The 18,489-nt window shown below is 46.0% G+C and overlaps 1 protein-coding gene across 6 annotated transcripts in view; it reads left to right on the top strand.

The window, feature by feature from the left end:
- Positions 1 to 18,489, top strand: part of EFR3B (EFR3 homolog B) — a 132,718-nt gene that overhangs the window by 82,578 nt on the left and 31,651 nt on the right. For all 6 annotated transcript variants that reach the window (XM_082217475.1, XM_082217477.1, XM_082217473.1 and 3 more), the window contains exons 4-9: positions 2,417 to 2,567; positions 4,545 to 4,666; positions 11,578 to 11,727; positions 13,922 to 14,056; positions 15,302 to 15,380; positions 18,195 to 18,330. In XM_082217475.1, coding sequence (XP_082073601.1) covers positions 2,417 to 2,567; positions 4,545 to 4,666; positions 11,578 to 11,727; positions 13,922 to 14,056; positions 15,302 to 15,380; positions 18,195 to 18,330 — 773 coding nt within the window. The remainder of the gene's footprint in view (positions 1 to 2,416; positions 2,568 to 4,544; positions 4,667 to 11,577; positions 11,728 to 13,921; positions 14,057 to 15,301; positions 15,381 to 18,194; positions 18,331 to 18,489) is intronic.

The raw sequence follows: 18,489 nt of genomic DNA on the forward strand, positions 1-18,489 counted from the left end.
ATGTAGGGAGTTGTTATAAGGGGGGGGACCTACTCCTTTTCCCTTATGGGGTATCCGAGAGCCCGTATAGAGTCCTTAAGTGGGTTCCCTATCGGTAGGAGAAAATAACAGAGGCCAACCAGAGAATATTGAGAAGCAAAGCAGCTAGTAAGCCTGATCTTTATTAAACTGTTGCAACAGGGTTCTCACTCCCCACACACAGCAGGAAGGAGGAACCCAGAACAATGGTGTGCAAGCCCTTATATAGACTTTTAAAACTGCCCCTCCCCGTAAGCTCAAGACCACACCCCAAAACATCATACATACATCACAGAAGGAGGCAGTCTACGACAGAAATCCTACCTGCCAGGATACCTGATAGTGGTCACTGATTGCATTACCTGGACAGCCTGGGCATTCTTTTGTGATGGTTAAAACTTTAGTTCCTGAGTCCAGGTCACAGGCTCACCCTATTCATACACAAAGATGCCCTTAAGACAGGATTTGCAAGCAAAAAGACAATGGGAAGGCTTTCCCCATTTGCCTCCCTTCCTGCAGAGGAATATTTGAGGTCACTGGGAGATTTGAAATCCCTTCGGGATTGCCCCCCTGTACTATTTCAGACATGTGGTTTATATACTTATGTATGTGTTTGCCTGAGTGCTCACTGGAAGGACAGATTGTGAAGCTGAGGCTCCAGTACTTTGGCCACCTCATGAGAAGAGAAGACTCCCTGGAAAGGACCCTGATGTTGGGAAAGATGGAGGGCACAAGGAGAAGGGGACGAGATGGTGGGACAGTGTTCTCGAAGCTAAGAACATGACTCTGACCAAACTGGAGGAGGCAGTGGAAGACAGGAGTGCCTGGCGTGCTCTGGTCCAGGGGGTCACGAAGAGTCGGACACGACTAAATGACTAAATAACAACAACATGTGTTTGCCTTGTACATTGATGAACATTTAATTTATATTTGAGACCTTAGAATTCTAACAACAGAGTAATAGCATCATAGAATTGCAGCGTTGAAAGGGACCCTGAGGGCCATCTAGTCCAACCCCCTGCAATGCAGGAATCACAGCTCAAGAATCCCTGGCAGGTGACCACCCAGCCTCCCAGGAAGGAGAGCCCACCAACTTCTGAGGGAGTCCGTTCCCCTGTCAAACAAAGGTTTAGTTGGAATCTCCTTCCTTGTCATTTGAACATTGGTTCTGTTCTTCCCTTCTGAAGCAGCAGAAAGCAAGCTTGCTCCATCTTCCATGTGACAGCCGGTGTTCTTCTTCATCATCATCTTCTTCTTCCTCCTCCTCCTCCTTCTCTTCTTCTTCTTCATCATCTTCTTCTTCCTCTTCTTCTTCATCAACTTCTTCTTCCTCTTCATCATCATCTTCTTCCTCTTGTTCTTCTTCTTCATCATCATCATCATCTTCTTCAACATCATCTTCTTCCTCCTCCTTCCCCTTCTTCTTCTTCTTTGGCAATCCCTCTTAGCCCAGTAAGATTGTCTTCCATAAACACGGTCTTAACAGTGAGTCCATAAGTGACTGCGGAGGCCAATTCTGGACCCACATGTCCTTCCACAGTGGGGACATTGGTTTCCGGGTGGGAGTTGATCACGGTGAGGGTTTGCCAAGCATGCCTTACTCCTAGCATGTTTCTCCCTTTCGTCCTGAATTCGAGTGCCTTCAAAGCCCATGACACCTTTGGTAAAGGCTGTTCTCCAACTGGAGCGCTCTCAGGCCAGTGTTTGTTGACCAGTGGCATTATGCTTTCCATTTTTAAGTTTGGAATAAAGTAGTTGCTTTGGAAGATTATCATCAGGCATCTGCAGAACATGATCAGTCCAACGAAGTTGATGTTGAAGAATCATCGCTTCAACATCTTCTGTGTGACAGCCTGCATTGCAGAGGGTTGGACTAGATCAGGGATGTCCAACAGGTCCGTTGGGATCAACTGGTCGATCCCCAGAAGGTTTTGGTAGATCATGGTAGATTGCTGGCTTCTCCATCCAGCTCCTCCCCCTGCCCCGCCCTCTAGATCGCTAGAGTGGAAGTTGGAGTTTTCGCAACGAGGCTGACTGTCTCATTAGCAATCTCTTTGTGAGCACCTTTTTTATTTATTTGACCTAAGCTGCTAAATTAACGAATATTTCCTCCCTAAAAAAACAACTCTGACTTGAACCCCCCCCCCCCAAAAAAGGGGTAGATCACTGCCAGATTTTAATCGTGTGAGTAGATTGCAGTCTCTTGGAAGTTGGACGTCCCTGGACTAGGTGACTCTACAATTCTGTGATCCTGTGACTGGATAAAAATCAGCTTCCTGCATTCTTTTGTACCCTTTGGTGACATTGAGCGTTACTGTCCCTTGTTCTCCTAACCCAGTAAGGGATGGAGTCATTCTAAAGGTGGTTTTGCTTTCTCTTTCTCCACCTGCCACTCCAGGTACGTCTGCATCGCGATGGAAGCCCTGGACCAGCTCCTGATGGCCTGTCACTGTCAGAGCATCAATCTTTTTGTGGAGAGCTTCCTAAAGATGGTGGCCAAGCTGCTGGAGTCAGAGAAGCCGGACCTACAGATCCTTGGCACAAACTCAGTAAGCGTTGTGAGATTTACGAAGTGGTGCAACTGAGGAAGAGGTGCAGGTAGCAGACTTGGCCAGGGTCTTTTCAACACTGGCTCCGGCCTGGTGGAACGCTCTGGCTCATGAGACCAGGGCCCTGCAGGATCTGATTTCTTTCCGCAGGGCCTGTAAGACAGAGTTGTTCCGCCTGGCCTTTGGCTTGGAATCAACTTGATCCCCTCCCCCTCTTTCCTCTTTCCTTTCTCCTGTGATGGAACTCCTATTTGGGGACTTCCCTGGCTTTTTTCTGGCCCACGTAGGACCAGTCTGGATAGTTGGCCTTGGTGAAGATTTGACGTTTTCATCCCCCAAAAGTTTTTGATTTGAGTTTCTACTGAAATGAGGCTGCATTTTAATGTTGTACTTTAATATTGTTTTTAAGTTGCATTTTAATCAATTGTTTTTTATACCTGGTGTTAGCCACCCTGAGTCCGGTCTTGGCTGGGGAGGGTGGGGTATAAATAAATTATTATTATTATTATTATTATTATTATTATTATTATCATTATTATTATTATTATTATTCCCTCCTCCGAGAGACATGGCTTGGCAGGGTGCCTAAGCAGCTGAGAAGTGAAGCAGAGAGTCCCTGGACCCAAACTTTATTCATTTTGTAAAATTTATAAACCGCTTAGAACTGTACAGTTGGGTGGGACCCCCAAAGGTCATCAAGTCTGACCCACTGTAATACAGGCTGTCACATGGAAGGTGGAATACTGTGTCCAGTTCTGGGCGCCACAATTTAAGGAGGATGTCGACAAGCTGGGATGTGGGGAGAGGAGGGCAGCCAAGATGATCAAGGGTCTGGAAACCAAGCCTGATGAGGAACGGTTGAAGGAGTCGGATACGTTTAGCCTGAAAAAGTGGAGACAGAGAGGAGAGATGAGAGTCATCTTCAAATATCTCAAGGGCTGTCCCATGGAAGATGGAACAAGCTTGTTTTCTCCTTCTCTGGAGAGTAAGACTCAAGCCTATTGATATCAAGCAGGTGCCTTCAATGTCCTCCTGCTAAAAGCCACCTGCTAAAAGCATTCTTGCTTTTAGATGAGCCTGTCCAGAGGCTGAGAAAGTTGATATAACAATAACAATAATAATAATAATTTATTTATAGCCCACCCATCTGGCTGAGTTTCCCCAGCCAGTCTGGGCGGCTCCCAATTAAGTGTTAAAACAATACATGAATACATGAATGATGTGAATTTCACAACTAAACTTTAAAACATACAAAATTTTAAATGCCAAAGCTAAATTCCCCTTTAATTCCCTCTTTAAAAAATAGTGACACAAGAGTCTTCTTTTAAAAGTAATAAGATTACTTGCATTCAGTTCACAGTATGATCCTGAAGGCAGGCTTTAGCTTGTTGGGATACTGCCAGGGAGATAAAGTCCATCATGGCCCCAAGCCATCTGCCGGACGATCCATCGAACTCCCGTAGGCACGCAGTATCAGCAATTAGCGACATGAGTTTTTAGAAAAAAACTTGCCACATTCTAGAGCTCATGCACACTCTATCAGCAGATAATTCACAGCAGAAGTTGCATGCAGGAGAGCATTATTTACAAGTTTTATTCAGCATTGATCAGAACAAAGAAAGACATGACTGCCTGCGTCAGTGTCTCCGACACAGAGAGAGAAACAAAAGCAAAGACACAACAGAAACATCATGTGAAAACAGGAAATACGCAGGCTGTGACACAAACATCCTGCTCCCTTTTAAGGTGGAACGGAAATATCCTAACAGTAGTTACAGATGAGAGTGTGGGTTCATCTCATATGGGGATTGAGCCCATGTGCTGCTCCAGCTCACACAGACAACATTACTCCGTGTGGAAAGGAAGATCACCCGTATTTCCCTACAGAGTGAGAATTGGGCAAGAGCGTTGCATTTTTAAAATTCATGTCTCCCACCTCTTTCTCTGCCACCCTGCTCCCTGTTTCCCCACCTGCAGTTTGTGAAATTTGCAAACATTGAGGAGGACACCCCGTCGTATCACAGGAGCTACGACTTCTTCGTCTCTCGCTTCAGTGAAATGTGTCATTCCAGCCACGACGACATGGACACCCGGACAAAGTGAGTACCAGCTGGATTTATCTATCCATCCATCCATACACTCCATTTTTACCTCACCTTTTCCTCCAAGGAGCTCAAGGTGGTCACATGATTGACCAACTCCCCATTTTATCCCTAGAACTGGCTGTCAGGGTCTTATCTAGTGAGCCTCAATGGCCTAGTCTGAATTTGAACCCTGGTCTCCAAGGTCCTCGAATCAGAAATTTGTAGAGTTAGAGTCATCTAGGCCAACTAGATGAAGCGGACACGGAGCAATGGATCCAAACTACAAGAAAGAAGATTCCACCTAAACATTAGGAAGAACTTCCTGACAGTAAGAGCTGTTCGACAGTGGAATTTGCTGCCAAGGAGTGTGGTGGAGTCTCCTCCTTTGGAGGTCTTTAAGCAGAGGCTTGACAACCATATGTCAGGAGTGCTCTGATGGTGTTTCCTGCTTGGCAGGGGGTTAGACTCAATGGCCCTTGTGGTTTATTCCAACTATGATTCTATGATTCTATTCTATGATTCTAACTCCCCTCAATGCAGGAATCTTAACTAAAGCATCCATGACAGATGGCCAGCCAACCTCTGCTTAAAAACCACCAAGGAAGGAGTGTCCACTACCTCCCAAGGGAGACTGATCCACTGTCAAACAGTTCTCACTGTCAGAAAGTTCTTTCTGATGTTTAATTGGAATCTCCCTCCTTGTAACTTGAAGCCATTGGCTTGAGTTCTCCCCTCCCTTTCAGGAGAAAGCAAGCTTGTAGAGCGCGTAATATAAACAGGCAACCTTACCTCTTAGCGCCCCCTGGAAATCCCCCTGCCCCCAGGGGGCTCTACCACCGCTCTATTAAGCTGAACCAACACCTACTGCCAAGGGGATTTAATTGGGCGCAAACAGGCCATGGCGCTGTGCAGACCCCAAATCCAAGAGGAACTATAGCAGGAAACAAAAGACATGCTAGTTTTGAGGCGGCTAGTCACCAATTGCTCTTAGAGGCCTCCCTGGAGTCACCTTGTTCTGATCCGACTCCCGCACCCCGACCTCAACTATTCATTATCCCTCTGAAAAGCGTCACCCAGCTTTTGTTGAGGAGGGACAAGGCATTGAAAAGGCATCTTTGGCAGGCTAATTGCAGGTGGAGATTGTGTGCAGAGTTGCAAGGGAGCACTGCCTGAATCGGATCCAAGACAGAAGCGCTCCTTGGGTGGCGGAATAGAGGGGTGGGTGGGGAAAGGAAGCCCCCTGCTGGGTTTTTTCCGAAAGCACCAGGAGCGGAGAGAAGCTCGGTTCGTGGAAAGCAACATTCATCTGGCTCTGCTCCTCGTAATTAATCCTTTGGGGAGGAAGGAGTCGCCCCCGCCGAAAGGGAAAGGAAGGTGCTCTTTATTTTTATTTTTTAAAAAAGATATTTATTAAAGTTTCCAATTTTTTACAAACAAAAAGAAAAAAGCAGACATAAAAAGAAAAAAGTTAAAAACACATAAATTTCACAACTTATTTTCTCATAACATATTTCCCTGACCTCCTCATACCTCCCTTTCTTGTATATCCAGTTCAAATTATTTGTGCAGCAAATCCATATCTCAAAGCATTACAGCTTTAAAACAAGAAAACACCTTATTTTCTCTCCAACATCTTAGGCTATTGTAACCTTAAATTCTTACTTATAAAAAGAAAACCATTTTATCATATTCCTTTGTGCCATTACAGCTAGAAACCACTTAATTTCAATCCAACATCATTCAACATTCCTTAATTTTACAGTATTTTTGTAAATAGTCCTTAAATTTTTTCCAATCTTCTTTTGCCGACTCTTCTCCCTGGTCACAGATTCTGCCAGTCATTTCTGCTAGGAAGGTGCTCTTTAAACGCTCATGCTAAATGAGGTTGCAATCGGCTGCCAGGGGTAGGTTCACGGAGTCCAAAAGGGACCCTCACACCCAAAACTGGTTTGGCACAGATCTTCCAGCAAAAAATAGAACCAGAGGGAAGGAAGGACTCAAGCTGGCTTCCTCAAGATGACAGAGGCCACGCCTCCTCCTGTGGGTCTTTGCTGCATAGAATTGTAGCGCTGGAAGGGAACCCAGGGCTTATCTAGTCTTCCCCCTCGCAACACAGCTGAAGAATCCCTTGCAGATGGTCGTGCAACCTCTGCTTAAAAACCTCCAACGATTAACCCCACTCAATGGACCAGAATGTGGTCTAAACCCCCCTTTAAATCCATATCAACGAAAAGAAAAGAACTCACACTGAAACTCACCTACAGGTGGTACCTAACACCAAGGAAACTAGCGCTAATACACCCAGGAACCTCACCAAAATGCTGGAGAGGGTGCTCCTCCACAGGCACATACCTCCACATGTGGTGGGAGTGTCCCAAAATCCAACTATTCTGGACAACAGCCACACGAGAAATATGTAAAATAACTAAGCAAGTAATAGACATCACCCCAGAATCGGCCCTACTAAACATCTCCCAAGACAACAATGCCCATTTACACCACAAAGGACTCATAACCCACCTGCTCTCAGCAGCCAGAAACACCATAACCAGACGCTGGAGAGACCTGTCAGGAGTAAGCATGGACCAATGGTACCAAATAGTATGGGAAACAGCCTTACTAGAAAAATTAACCAATAAACTGAAACTGACACAGGGACAAATAAAAGACGCCTTCATCCCGGTATGGCTCCCCTTTATCACATACACAGCCCAACAGGACAGTGACAATAATCCACCAACTGCATATAAATCAATATGACTAACCTGATCCAAAACACCCACCCACCTCACCCACACACGAAAACAAAGATCACCACAGCCAATCACAAGCAAACAATCACACCCTAGGCGAACCCCAACCTCTCTCACCACCAAAGGAACACAGGTGAACTACACAAACAACGCTGACACCAAACTCTACATACATTAAACATAATAGAAACACCGTCACCCGACCCCACCCCATCCATCTTCCCTCTCTCCACCCCCCTTTCTTTTTTCTTTTTTCTTTTCTTCTCCCCCTAATGCCTCAACAAATGAAACGGATTTGTAAAAATGTTACCTGAAAAAAAAAATACAAGGCACTACACTTCTATAAAACAAGAAAATCCTGAATAAAATAATAATAATAATAATAAACCTCCAACGACAAAGGGTTTTCCCCCTTCCGATGGAGCCCATTCCACTGTCGAAAAGCTCTTACCGCCAGAAAGTTCTTCTTGATGTTGAGTCGTAATTTTCGTTTTCGTAATTTAAATCCATTGGTTTGGGTCTTCCCCTCTGCACCAGCAGAAAATAGCCTTGTTCCCTCTTGTTCCCAGCAGAAAATAGCCTTGCTCCATCTGGTACGCAGGCTGAGACCCTACCTGCCCACGGACTGTCTCGCCAGAGTGGTGCATGCTCTGGTTATCTCCCGCTTGGACTACTGCAATGCGCTCTACGTGGGGCTACTTTTGAAGGTGACCCGGAAACTACAACTAATCCAGAATGCAGCAGCCCGACTGGTGACTGGGAGCGGCCGCCGAGACCATATAACAGCAGTCCTGAGAGATCTGCATTGGCTCCCAGCACATTTCCGAGCACAATTCAAAGTGTTGGTGCTGACCTTTAAAACCCTAAACGGCCTCGGTCCAGTATTCCTGAAGGAGCGTCTCCACTCCCATCGTTTTGCCCAGACACTGAGGTCCAGCTCCGAGGGCCTTCTGGCGGTTCCCTCCCTGCAAGAAGCCAAGTTACAAGGAACTAGGCAGAGGGCCTTCTCGGTGGTGGCACCCACCCTGTGGAATGCCCTCCCACCAGATGTCAAAGAGAACAACAACTACCAAACTTTTAGAAGACATCTGAAGGCAGCCCTGTTTAGGGAAGCTTTTAATGTGTGGCATTTTAATGTATTTTTAATCTTTGTTGGAAGCCGCTCAGAGTGGCTGGGAAACCCAACCAGATGGGCGGGGTAAAAATAATAAATTACTATGACTATGACTATTTCTATTATAGAACCAGAGAATCTTAAGATTTGGAAGGGACCCCAGGGGTCATCTAGTCCAACCCCCTTCAATGCAGGAATCTCTGCTAAAGCATCCCTGACAGATGGTTATCCCACTTCTAACATTACTGATATTAATATTACTGATATTTTCAAGAGGAATATTACTGTTGCAGCTGTTAGACTGGTTTTGCAGTCCCAGGGCTGTGGAAGAGATAAGGAAGTGCTGATGACTTAAGCAAATTATCTTTTTTTTAAAAAAAAAAAACACCAATACAATTTCTTACTTTTATAATAACATGAAAAAGAAAACAAAAAAGTTCATAATCACAAATTTAATTCATACATCTTATTTGTTTGTTTGTTTGTTTGTTTGTTTGTTTTTACCAACAACCAAAACACAACCAGTGAAAACAAACAGTGAAAACCCACAGGCAGCTGATACATTGGGTATACATAATCAATAATAACATATTCAAATCAACCATATGTACAATTCTATATACCTTAACACTCCTCCCTCCACAAGCTTTATTTAACTTTTAACATTTTAATTGCCCCAAATTGTTCAAACCTGCCCAAATAATTCAATTAGTTTTCTCAAACCAATCCTCCTCCTCCTCTCTGACCTTAAACCCTTTCATTTAATGTATCTTCACAGTTAGATATTCTAAGATTGTAATATTTTTCAATTTTTTCCTCCATTGGTTCACTCGTAGCTCTTCTGCATTTTTCCAATTACTCGCTTTAACCTGTCTGGATACAATTACCATCAATTTAACCCATTTACATTCCTCTTTTGTTTTAACTCCGTGCTACTCAGGCGAATAAGAAAATTAATTTAGATATTTCCACCTTCCTACCCACAATTCCCAATATTTCTATACCAATCTGTTTCCAGAATTCATACATCTTAATTGACTTCCCTCCCCTCCCCCTCCTGGTTCCATTATTTTATACTTATTCATGCACATCTATAGAATCTTATATTCTTAACAGTCCCATTTTAACATCTTATTCATGTTGTTACAAGCGACCTTTAGAAGTTCAACTAATGTAGAAACCTATATACAAAGCTTGCAATATATGCCTTAAACATTTCCCCTTTTTAAAAAACAATGTCCCTTTTTTCCTTGGGTTTCAAATTGTGTACTATGTCACACATAGTTCATTAGTTTGTTTTGCCAATCTTCTTCTTCTTTGGCGGTAGCTTCTGTCAGGAGTTCAGCCTACACTCGAGTAGGACCCTGGCAGAGACACATGCCCGACTGGCATGTTCCCTCCCTCCTGGTCGATCGTTCAGGAGCTTCAAAAGCTTTCTTCAGCCCGAACATCACAGCGACCGATGCCAACCGACACCGTCACACTTAGGGATCCGCAGAGTCTTCACAACTCAGCATTTTGGCTAATCTACTTTATTTACATATAAACCCACACGGAGCACTGCAACATGGCTCCCTCTCTCTATAGCATCAGACAGCAAAGGGAAAAAGAACAAAGGACAATAGTCCCACTTCACGGAACACAGTAAGACAAACATCCTGTCTCCGTCACTTCCCACTCTGTGGAGTCAAAATATATACCATCATGTGGAAGACAACAATCACATGACTGCAATCATGGAGCAGGAATTCTAACAGCTTCTTCCTTCTACAGTGGTACCTCGGGTTAAGTACTTAATTTGTTCCGGAGGTCCGTTCTTAACCTGAAACTGTTCTTAACCTGAAGCACCACTTTAGCTAATGGGGCCTCCTGCTGCCGGAGCACGATTTCTGTTCTCATCCTGAAGCAAAGTTCTTAAACCGAGGTACTATTTCTGGGTTAGCGGAGTCTGTAACCTGAAGCGTCTGTAACCCGAGGTACCACTGTATAGGGATGGGCGACTCAAGCAAATTATCATACCGACCAAAGAAGAGCCAGATGACTTTTGCGAAGCCCACAAATTAGAACATAAAAAACCTCTGTCGATCAAAGAATTTTAGTTTTGGAAGGGACCCTGAGGGTCATCTAGTCCAACCCCCTGCAATGCAGGGAAATGCAGCTGTCCTCTGCGGGGATTGAACCTGCGAACTGTGGCATTATCAGCATCGCACTCTAACCAACAGATGCTTCTAGGTCCAGCTTTTACTTTGGCAGATTTAAGATCAGTGAGACTGCTGCAAAAGAGCCTTCCCCATATTCCCTGGAGATCTAATAACAGAGAAGTTATTAATCTCTTATGTAAAAAAAGGAAAACAGATTGTTTTACAACCTCAGTTTTTAAGCAGAGCTTGGATGGCCACCTGCCATGGATGTTTTAGCTGAGGTTCCTTCCATTTCTGTGATTCTGTGATTCCATTCCCTAAGACTCTCAGGTTAGAAATAGTTATGTAGCTGGGGGCAGATGAGAAGCTGTAGCCCCAAATAGTAATAGTAGTAGTAGTAGTAGTAGTAGTCATAATAATAATAATAATAATAATAATTTATACCATGCCCATCTGGCTGGGCTTCCCCAGCCACTCTGGGCGGCTTCCAAGCGAATATTAAAAACAATACAGCGTCAGACATTTAAAACTTGCCAAAACAGGGCCGCCTTCAGTTGTCTTTTAAAAGTAAAATAGTTGTTTATTGCCTTGACATCTGCTGGGAGGGTGTTCCACAGGGCGGGCGCCACCACCGAGAAGGCCCTCTCTCTGGTTCCCTGTAACCTCACTTCTTGCAGCGAGGGAACCGCCAGAAGGCCCTCGGAGCTGGACCTCAGTATCCGAGCTGAACGATGGGGGTGGAGACGCTCCTTCAGGTATACTGGGCCTTTGAGGCCGTTTAGGGCTTGAAAGGTCAGCACCAACATTTTGAATTGTGCTCGGAAATGTACTGGGAGCCAGTTTGGGAGAGGCTGAGCTGGAGGCCAGAATTCCAGGTAGGCAGCAAAAAAAGTCTCTCTTTCTCTCTCTCTCTTTCAGAATCCGGATGTCTGGGATAAAAGGTCTCCAAGGCGTGGTGCGGAAGACGGTGAACGACGAACTTCAGGCCAACATTTGGGACCCTCAACACATGGATAAGATTGTCCCTTCGCTTCTCTTCAACCTTCAGCACGCGGAGGAGACTGAAAGGTGAGTAACTTTCCGCCCAGGGGAATCCTGGAGTGGGAATGCTGTCAGAAGAACAGCTAGATCAGGAGTGCCCCCAATGGCGCTCAAAGGCCATGTCTGGGCACTCTCAAGGAGGCATCTATCAAATAATTGAAGGCCCCTTTAAGGAGAGGGGCATAGCTGTCAACCGTCCCTTATTTGGCGGGAAAGTCCCTTATCCCAGCGCCATGTCCCGCTGCTGTCCCGGATTGATGATGTCCCTTAAATTTCCCAGGTTTCAAAGGAAGCAGTTCCTCTCCCTCCCTGCCTGCCGGCCAGAGAGGCTCCAACTGTGTTGCTTGGCTGTGTTGCTCACCCAATAAGGAGTCTAAGAACGACTGGGGGGTGGAGCTTGCATGCCTTGTGCCGATCAAATTGGCCGCGTTGCCTGGGGACTCGCCTTTGCTCAGTGCTTCCCAGCGGAGAGGTGACGGTGGTTTTCCTTGCTGCATCCCCTTTGCTGGGTTGCTGTGCTGTGGGAACCACCGCTTGAGGCTTCGTTCGGCTGCTGGCTGGGCTTTCTGCTTTTGGCTCGGAGGGGCTCAGAATTTGAACATACCTGTGCTCTGAAAATCCCTTATTGTGGCTGCTGGTCCCTTATTTTTGAGGCTGATGGTCCCTTATTTTCAAATCTGTAAGTTGACAGCTATGGGAGAGGGGGCGTGGCTTGTGGTTTGCACATGAAAAGCCCCAGGTGTGATCCGCAGCATCACCAGGTATGCCCAGGTAAGGCTGCTGCCCAAAACCTTGGGCAGCTGCTGCCAAAGTAGAAAATAGTGGGCTCTGCGAGCCAGTGGACTGTCTATCTCCAAGGCAGCTTCCTGTGTCCCCGTGAGCCCCAAATTCTCCATCCATCCTGGAGGTGGTCCTCTGCATCTCTGTGTGAGTCACTGTTCTGTCTTGCCTCTTTCCGATCAGCTTCTGCTGGGGGCGAGGTGGGAAGTTATCCTTCCACATCTGTGCCTGGGGTGGGATTGCATTCATCCCCTCATTCCGGTGCAGCTGGGTCGCAGAATGACCCAGAGGAGGGTACCCGTTGGGTCTCTGTATGCTGGGTTTGATCCTGCCTCTTTCCTCTGAGGAATCACGACATATGGCTTGTGCAGGGAAATGTCTGCAGCTGGCTGGTTTCTTCCTGCTCCACATTCCCACATACGTCTTTCTAGGTGCCACGTGGCTCTAGGTTTACTTCAGCAGGGTCTGGGTGGGAACATGCCAGTTTACTTGCGAGATCAGCTTATGCCAAATACACCCACTTGACTTCTTCGATCTGTGGAGCTGTCACTGCTACAGGTGCCACCTGATACCGATGGACATTATGTAGGAAATAAATCTTTTATTGTGACAGCATTTATCCTCTGGAACTCCCTGCCTCTTGAAATCAGGAAGGCGCCTTCGAAGTAAACTTTTCAGTGCCTGCTAAAAAAAATTATTGTTTTATTCTATTTGGGGCTTTCTGTATTCAGAAGGGGCTTATTCAGGTGTCCTACATGCCAGGAAATGAAATTCCTGCAAATCTGTTGTCTAAGGTTGTTAACAGGGAACAACTTAAGGTTTATGTACAGAGGTTGCCACTGGGTTGAACCACAGGTACTACAGGTTACATGGAAAGGGGAAGGATGTAAGGATATAGTTCTGTTCCACCTTAAAAGGAACAGGCATGACTGTTGTGTGTCATATGCCTGTTTACATTCCAGCACAGTCTGCTGGGAACTTTCGTTTGTATATTGCTTTTGCTATATTGCTGTTTTGCTTGGAGACGAAGGGAAGCAGACATGTTTTTTCCTTTGTTCCTGAACTATGCCTAATAAACACCTGCAAATAATGCTTATACATGTCTCTGTCCGCCACTTCCGTTGTGAGAAGATTTATTCCCTCTGCTGACTAGAGCATGCTCAGCTTCTGAACGTATTGGAGGCTCGAGTCATTGATTGAGGCTGTTCTGGGAACCGGAGTTCGCCCGGCTGCCGGCTGGTGGCTGGAGCCAGCTGGGGGCCTGCTTGATGTCCCCGTCTCCCCGGCAGCATCCCAACAGGGGTGTATAAATTTTATGAAATAAATGCTCCAGACATTTGGAGGAAACAAAACTCAGAAAGAGCTGCGGCCGTGCATTTCTGCACTGTGCAAGTCTCCAGACCTGGGTCTGAATTGAATCTGTCTCTGCTCTCTCCTCTAGCCGTTCTCCATCTCCCTTGCAAACAACCGAGAAGGAGAAAGAGAACCCGGCAGAGCTGGCCGAGAGATGCCTGAGGGAGCTGCTGGGCCGGGCGGCTTATGGAAACATCAAAAACGCCATCAAACCTGTCCTCATGTAAGTCCCCGGTGATCCTGCGCCACTCCCCATTGATCTTGCCTCAGTGGTCCCATCGGGGTGGGGGGTCGGTTTGCCTAAGAGCGGGGGTTTGTGGGATGTGATATATAGATAGCAGTCAAGTACAACATTCCTTGTTTTCCTAGAGTGGACATGCAAGGGGATGTTTGGCCCAGCCAGTCGGAACTTCCTGTTTCCTCCTAGCTGGAGCATCCTTCCTCTTGCATGTGACTAGAGGTGGGCGTGACTTTACCTGTGCAGGTAACAAAAGCACAAGGCACGCAGCCCTTCTCCCTCTTTTTTCCATCTTCCTTTCGCCTTGTGAACTGGAGTGACTTCCAGTCTGCAGTCACTGGGATTAACCCCCCATATGGGGTAGATCCACATGTATATCCTTTGTAACTAAGTATGCCTTCAGGGATCCATCTGTGAACTGAATGTGTGAGTAAACTTCTTTTATATACAGTCATACCTCGGGTTGAAGTAGCTTCGTGTTGCGCTCAGCAGCGACCCGGAAGTAACAGAATGCGTTACTTCTGGGTTTTGCCGCTTTCGCATGCAGAGATGCTCAAAATGACGTCACACGCATGCACAGAAATAGCGAATGATGCGGGTTGCATTCTGCTCTGGATGCGAATGGGGCTCCGGAACGGATCCCGTTCCCAGCCAGAGGTACCACTGTACTTTAAACAAGATTACGGCGTGTGTGTTTTTTCTTTTAAGAGGAATATAATGGGATTTACCAGGAATCTAGTATTAAGGGGCTTAAACAAGCCTGCGACCAGTTGTCCGCTGTGCGTTTAAGAGGGGAATGTAAAACTCTGCTAAGCTATAGAACTTGCTAGCGCCAATTAGGAAGGATATTAATAAACAATATATCCTCTCCTGCCTCCCTGAACATTCCCACAGGCTTTGCAGGCGCAACTTCAGGGGTTGAAACCACAGGCTCCATCCAGATTCAACACTTTATGATTCTACTCATAAAGTAAATACTATTCTTAGCTGCATCAGTACCATTTTTTTTGAAGCCACAGGAGGGGAGAGTCGTGCTCAGATCTCGACTGCTGGTTTCCTGCAACCACCATTCTCTACCTTCCTGCAACCACCTGCCATGGCCTCTCGCCTGACACTCTGGGACCAGGGACTGTCCTCCAGATGCTCTGGCAGGTGTGCGAGAGAGCAGGAAATCCAGATGTTTGTTGGGTGCCTCTGCTAAATGGTGTCCTTTCCCTCCTTTCCCCAAAGCCACCTGGACAACCACACGCTGTGGGAGCCGAAGACGTTCGCCATCCACTGCTTTAAGATCATCATGTACTCAATCCAGGTGAGAGTCACTGAACGAAAAGCTCGTTCGGTTTTCAGTTTGCCGAGGGGCAGAGCTCCTCTGCACACACAAACATACGTCGTTTCAGCCCTGCGGGGTCCTGCGAATCCACCTGCTTCCTGGCGGACGTTTATAAAAGGATGCCTGGCATGCGAAAAGAGGGTAGAGAAAATTTGCCTCCCTCTTTTGCAACGCTAAAACTCACAAGCGTGTGATGTAGCTGGAGATTTGCTACAGACAAAAGAAACGGCTTCTTCTTCAGTGCACGGTTCAGCTGTGGAACTGCAGAAGGCAGTTTGGGGATGTGATACGTAAGAAGCAGTCAAGTACAACATTCCTTGTTTTCCTAGAGTGGACATGAGGGAATGTTTGGCCCAGCCAGTTGAAAACTTCCTGTTTCTTCCTGGCTGGAACATCCTTCCTTTGCATATAACTGAATGTGGGTGTGACCTTACCTGTCTAGGTAATGCAAAAGGACAGGACACACAGCACACTCTCTGACGCCATCCGTCGTTGGACCAGCTTTTTAGCTAGAAATGCTCTGTTGGCTTTCAGGGGCGCAGTTGTCCCATTCAGGACCAGGGAGTCCCCCACACCTGCCTGCCCCCTGTAAACATGCATAGGTAAAGGTAAAGGGTCCCCTGACCATTAGGTCCAGTCGTGACCAACTCTGGGGTTGTGGCGCTCATCTCGCTTTATTGGCCGAGGGAGCCGGTGTTTGTCCACAGACAGCTTCCTGGTCTTGTGGCCAGCATGACTAAGCCACTTCTGGTGAACCAGAGCAGCACACGGAAACACCGTTTTCCTTCCCGCCACAGCGGTACCTATTTATCTACTTGCACTTTGACGTGCTTTTGAACTGCTAGGTTGGCAGAAGCTGGGACCAAATAATGGGAGCTCACCCCGTCGCGGGGATTCGAACCGCCGACCTTCTGATCGGCGAGTCCTAGGCTCTGCCACACTAATATCAACTTGCCCTCAGTTACCAAACCATTTGGTCTCAACTATTGCACTCTAACCCCAGTTACATTGGCAACCAGGCCTTCCACAGGGACTGTTGAAATTCCATTCCCATATCTTACTCCCATATCTTAGATTCTGGATTTGAACTCTAGACTTAACTCAAAACAGACAAAGGCAAACATCCTGGCTGGCCATTGGTGCCAGATAAGAATCATAGAATCATAGAATCATAGAGTTGGAAGAGACCACAAGGGCCATTGAGTCCAACCCCCTGCCAAGCAGGAAACACCATCAGAGCCCTCCTGACATATGGTTGTCAAGCCTCTGCTTAAAGACCTCCAAAGTAGGAGACTCCACCACACTCCTTGGCAGCAAATTCCACTGTCAAACAGCTCTTACTGTCAGGAAGTTCTTCCTAATGTTTAGGTGGAATCTTCTTTCTTGTAGTTTGGATCCATTGCTCCGTGTCCGCTTCTCTGGAGCAGCAGAAAACAACCTTTCTCCCTCCTCTATGTGCAGAGGTAAAGAATACCTGTTCACATAAGGAAAGCATAAGGGTTACAAAATGCAAGCATGCAGGAATCATTCATCAATACATTCTGCCTAGAAGGTCAAATGCGATTAATATTGAAACCGTTAGGACAATGGTATTTAACACCTGACAAACTAGCAAAAATGTATAGAATGTGCAGTAAAGCATGCTGGAAATGTAAAGTGAAAGATGGAGATTTTTATCACATGTGCTGGACATGTGAGAAAATGAAAAATTTTGGGGATGTGATCTACAATGAACTGAAAAAATTGTTCAAATACACTTTCCCAAAAAATCCGGAAGCCTTTTTGTTGGGATTGATAGGAGATGAAATAAGAAATGCAGACCAGAGATTAGTCATGTATGCCACGACTGCTGCCAGAATCTTAGTAGCCCAAAAATGGAAAACTCAGGAATTGCCAACATTAGGGGAGTGGCAGGCAAAAATGGTAGAATATGCGGAATTAGCAAAACTGACCCCCAGGATCCGTAAGCAAGAGGAAACAAAGTTCAGAAGAGAATGGAGTAAATTTGTGGGGTACATAAGTAACAACTGTAGAAGTTTAAAGACTGTAGTAGGATTATAATAAATCTCATGACGTGAACAATGTGTTACTAAGAATCTGTGAAAAATGAAAGATTAATATGAAAGCCTGTTGAAGGGAGGGAGGGAAGTCTGTGCTCGATAGAGCGTCGAGAAAATAAGTGGACATACAATGGTTGAATTTTACTGTATTTATTTTGTTTTAATAAAAAAATTCCTTCCAGTAGCACCTTAAAGACCAACTAAGTTAGTTCTTGGTATGAGCTTTCGTGTGCATGCACACTTCTTCAGATACACTGAAACAGAAGTAGCCAGATCCTTCTATATAGTGAGAAGGTGGGGAGGGGTATTACTCAGAAGGGTGGTGGGAATGGGAGATTGGCAGATAGCTGAGATGAGCCTGTTGACGACTCTTAATGACTGCAATAGGTCTTACAGGAAAAGGCAAGGGGTGAGAAGGTGAGAAATGGCTTAGTCATGTATAATGGGATAAGAATCCAATGTCTTTGTTCAGACCAGGTCTCTCCATGGTTTTAAGTTTGGTAATGAGTTGCAATTCAGCAGCTTCTCTTTCCAGTCTATTTCTGAAATTCCTTTGTAGTAAAACAGCTACTTTATTTTGTTTTGTTTATGTTAAAGAAAATTCAATAAAAAGCATTTTTTTTAAAAAAAGAAACCATTAGAACAAAATCGAAATCTGACACCAACATTTCCACATCGTCACGATCTTACTTTCTTTTCTCCCCTCATCCTCTCTGTCTGTTCGCTCTTCCAGCCCCAGCACTCTCACCTCGTGATCCAGCAGCTTCTAAGCCACCTGGATGCCAATAGCAGGAGCGCGGCCACGGTCCGGGCCGGGATCGTGGAGGTCCTGTCGGAGGCAGCCGTCATCGCAGCCTCCGGATCGGTCGGTAAGGAGCCAGGGTGCGACCCCCGAGACGGTGCTGTCCGAGGACAGAGCGTTGCTCACTCCCGGCAGATAAATCTCTAGCCACCCGCCTACTCCAAAGTATAGCAGTGTCAGAAGAATCGGGACAGGCCAAAGAAAGCCATTCTTTGCGTGTTTAAAC

The sequence above is a fragment of the Podarcis vaucheri genome, assembly GCF_965113315.1.
Source record: "Podarcis vaucheri genome assembly, chromosome: 3".
Classification (NCBI taxonomy): Eukaryota; Metazoa; Chordata; class Lepidosauria; order Squamata; family Lacertidae; genus Podarcis; species Podarcis vaucheri.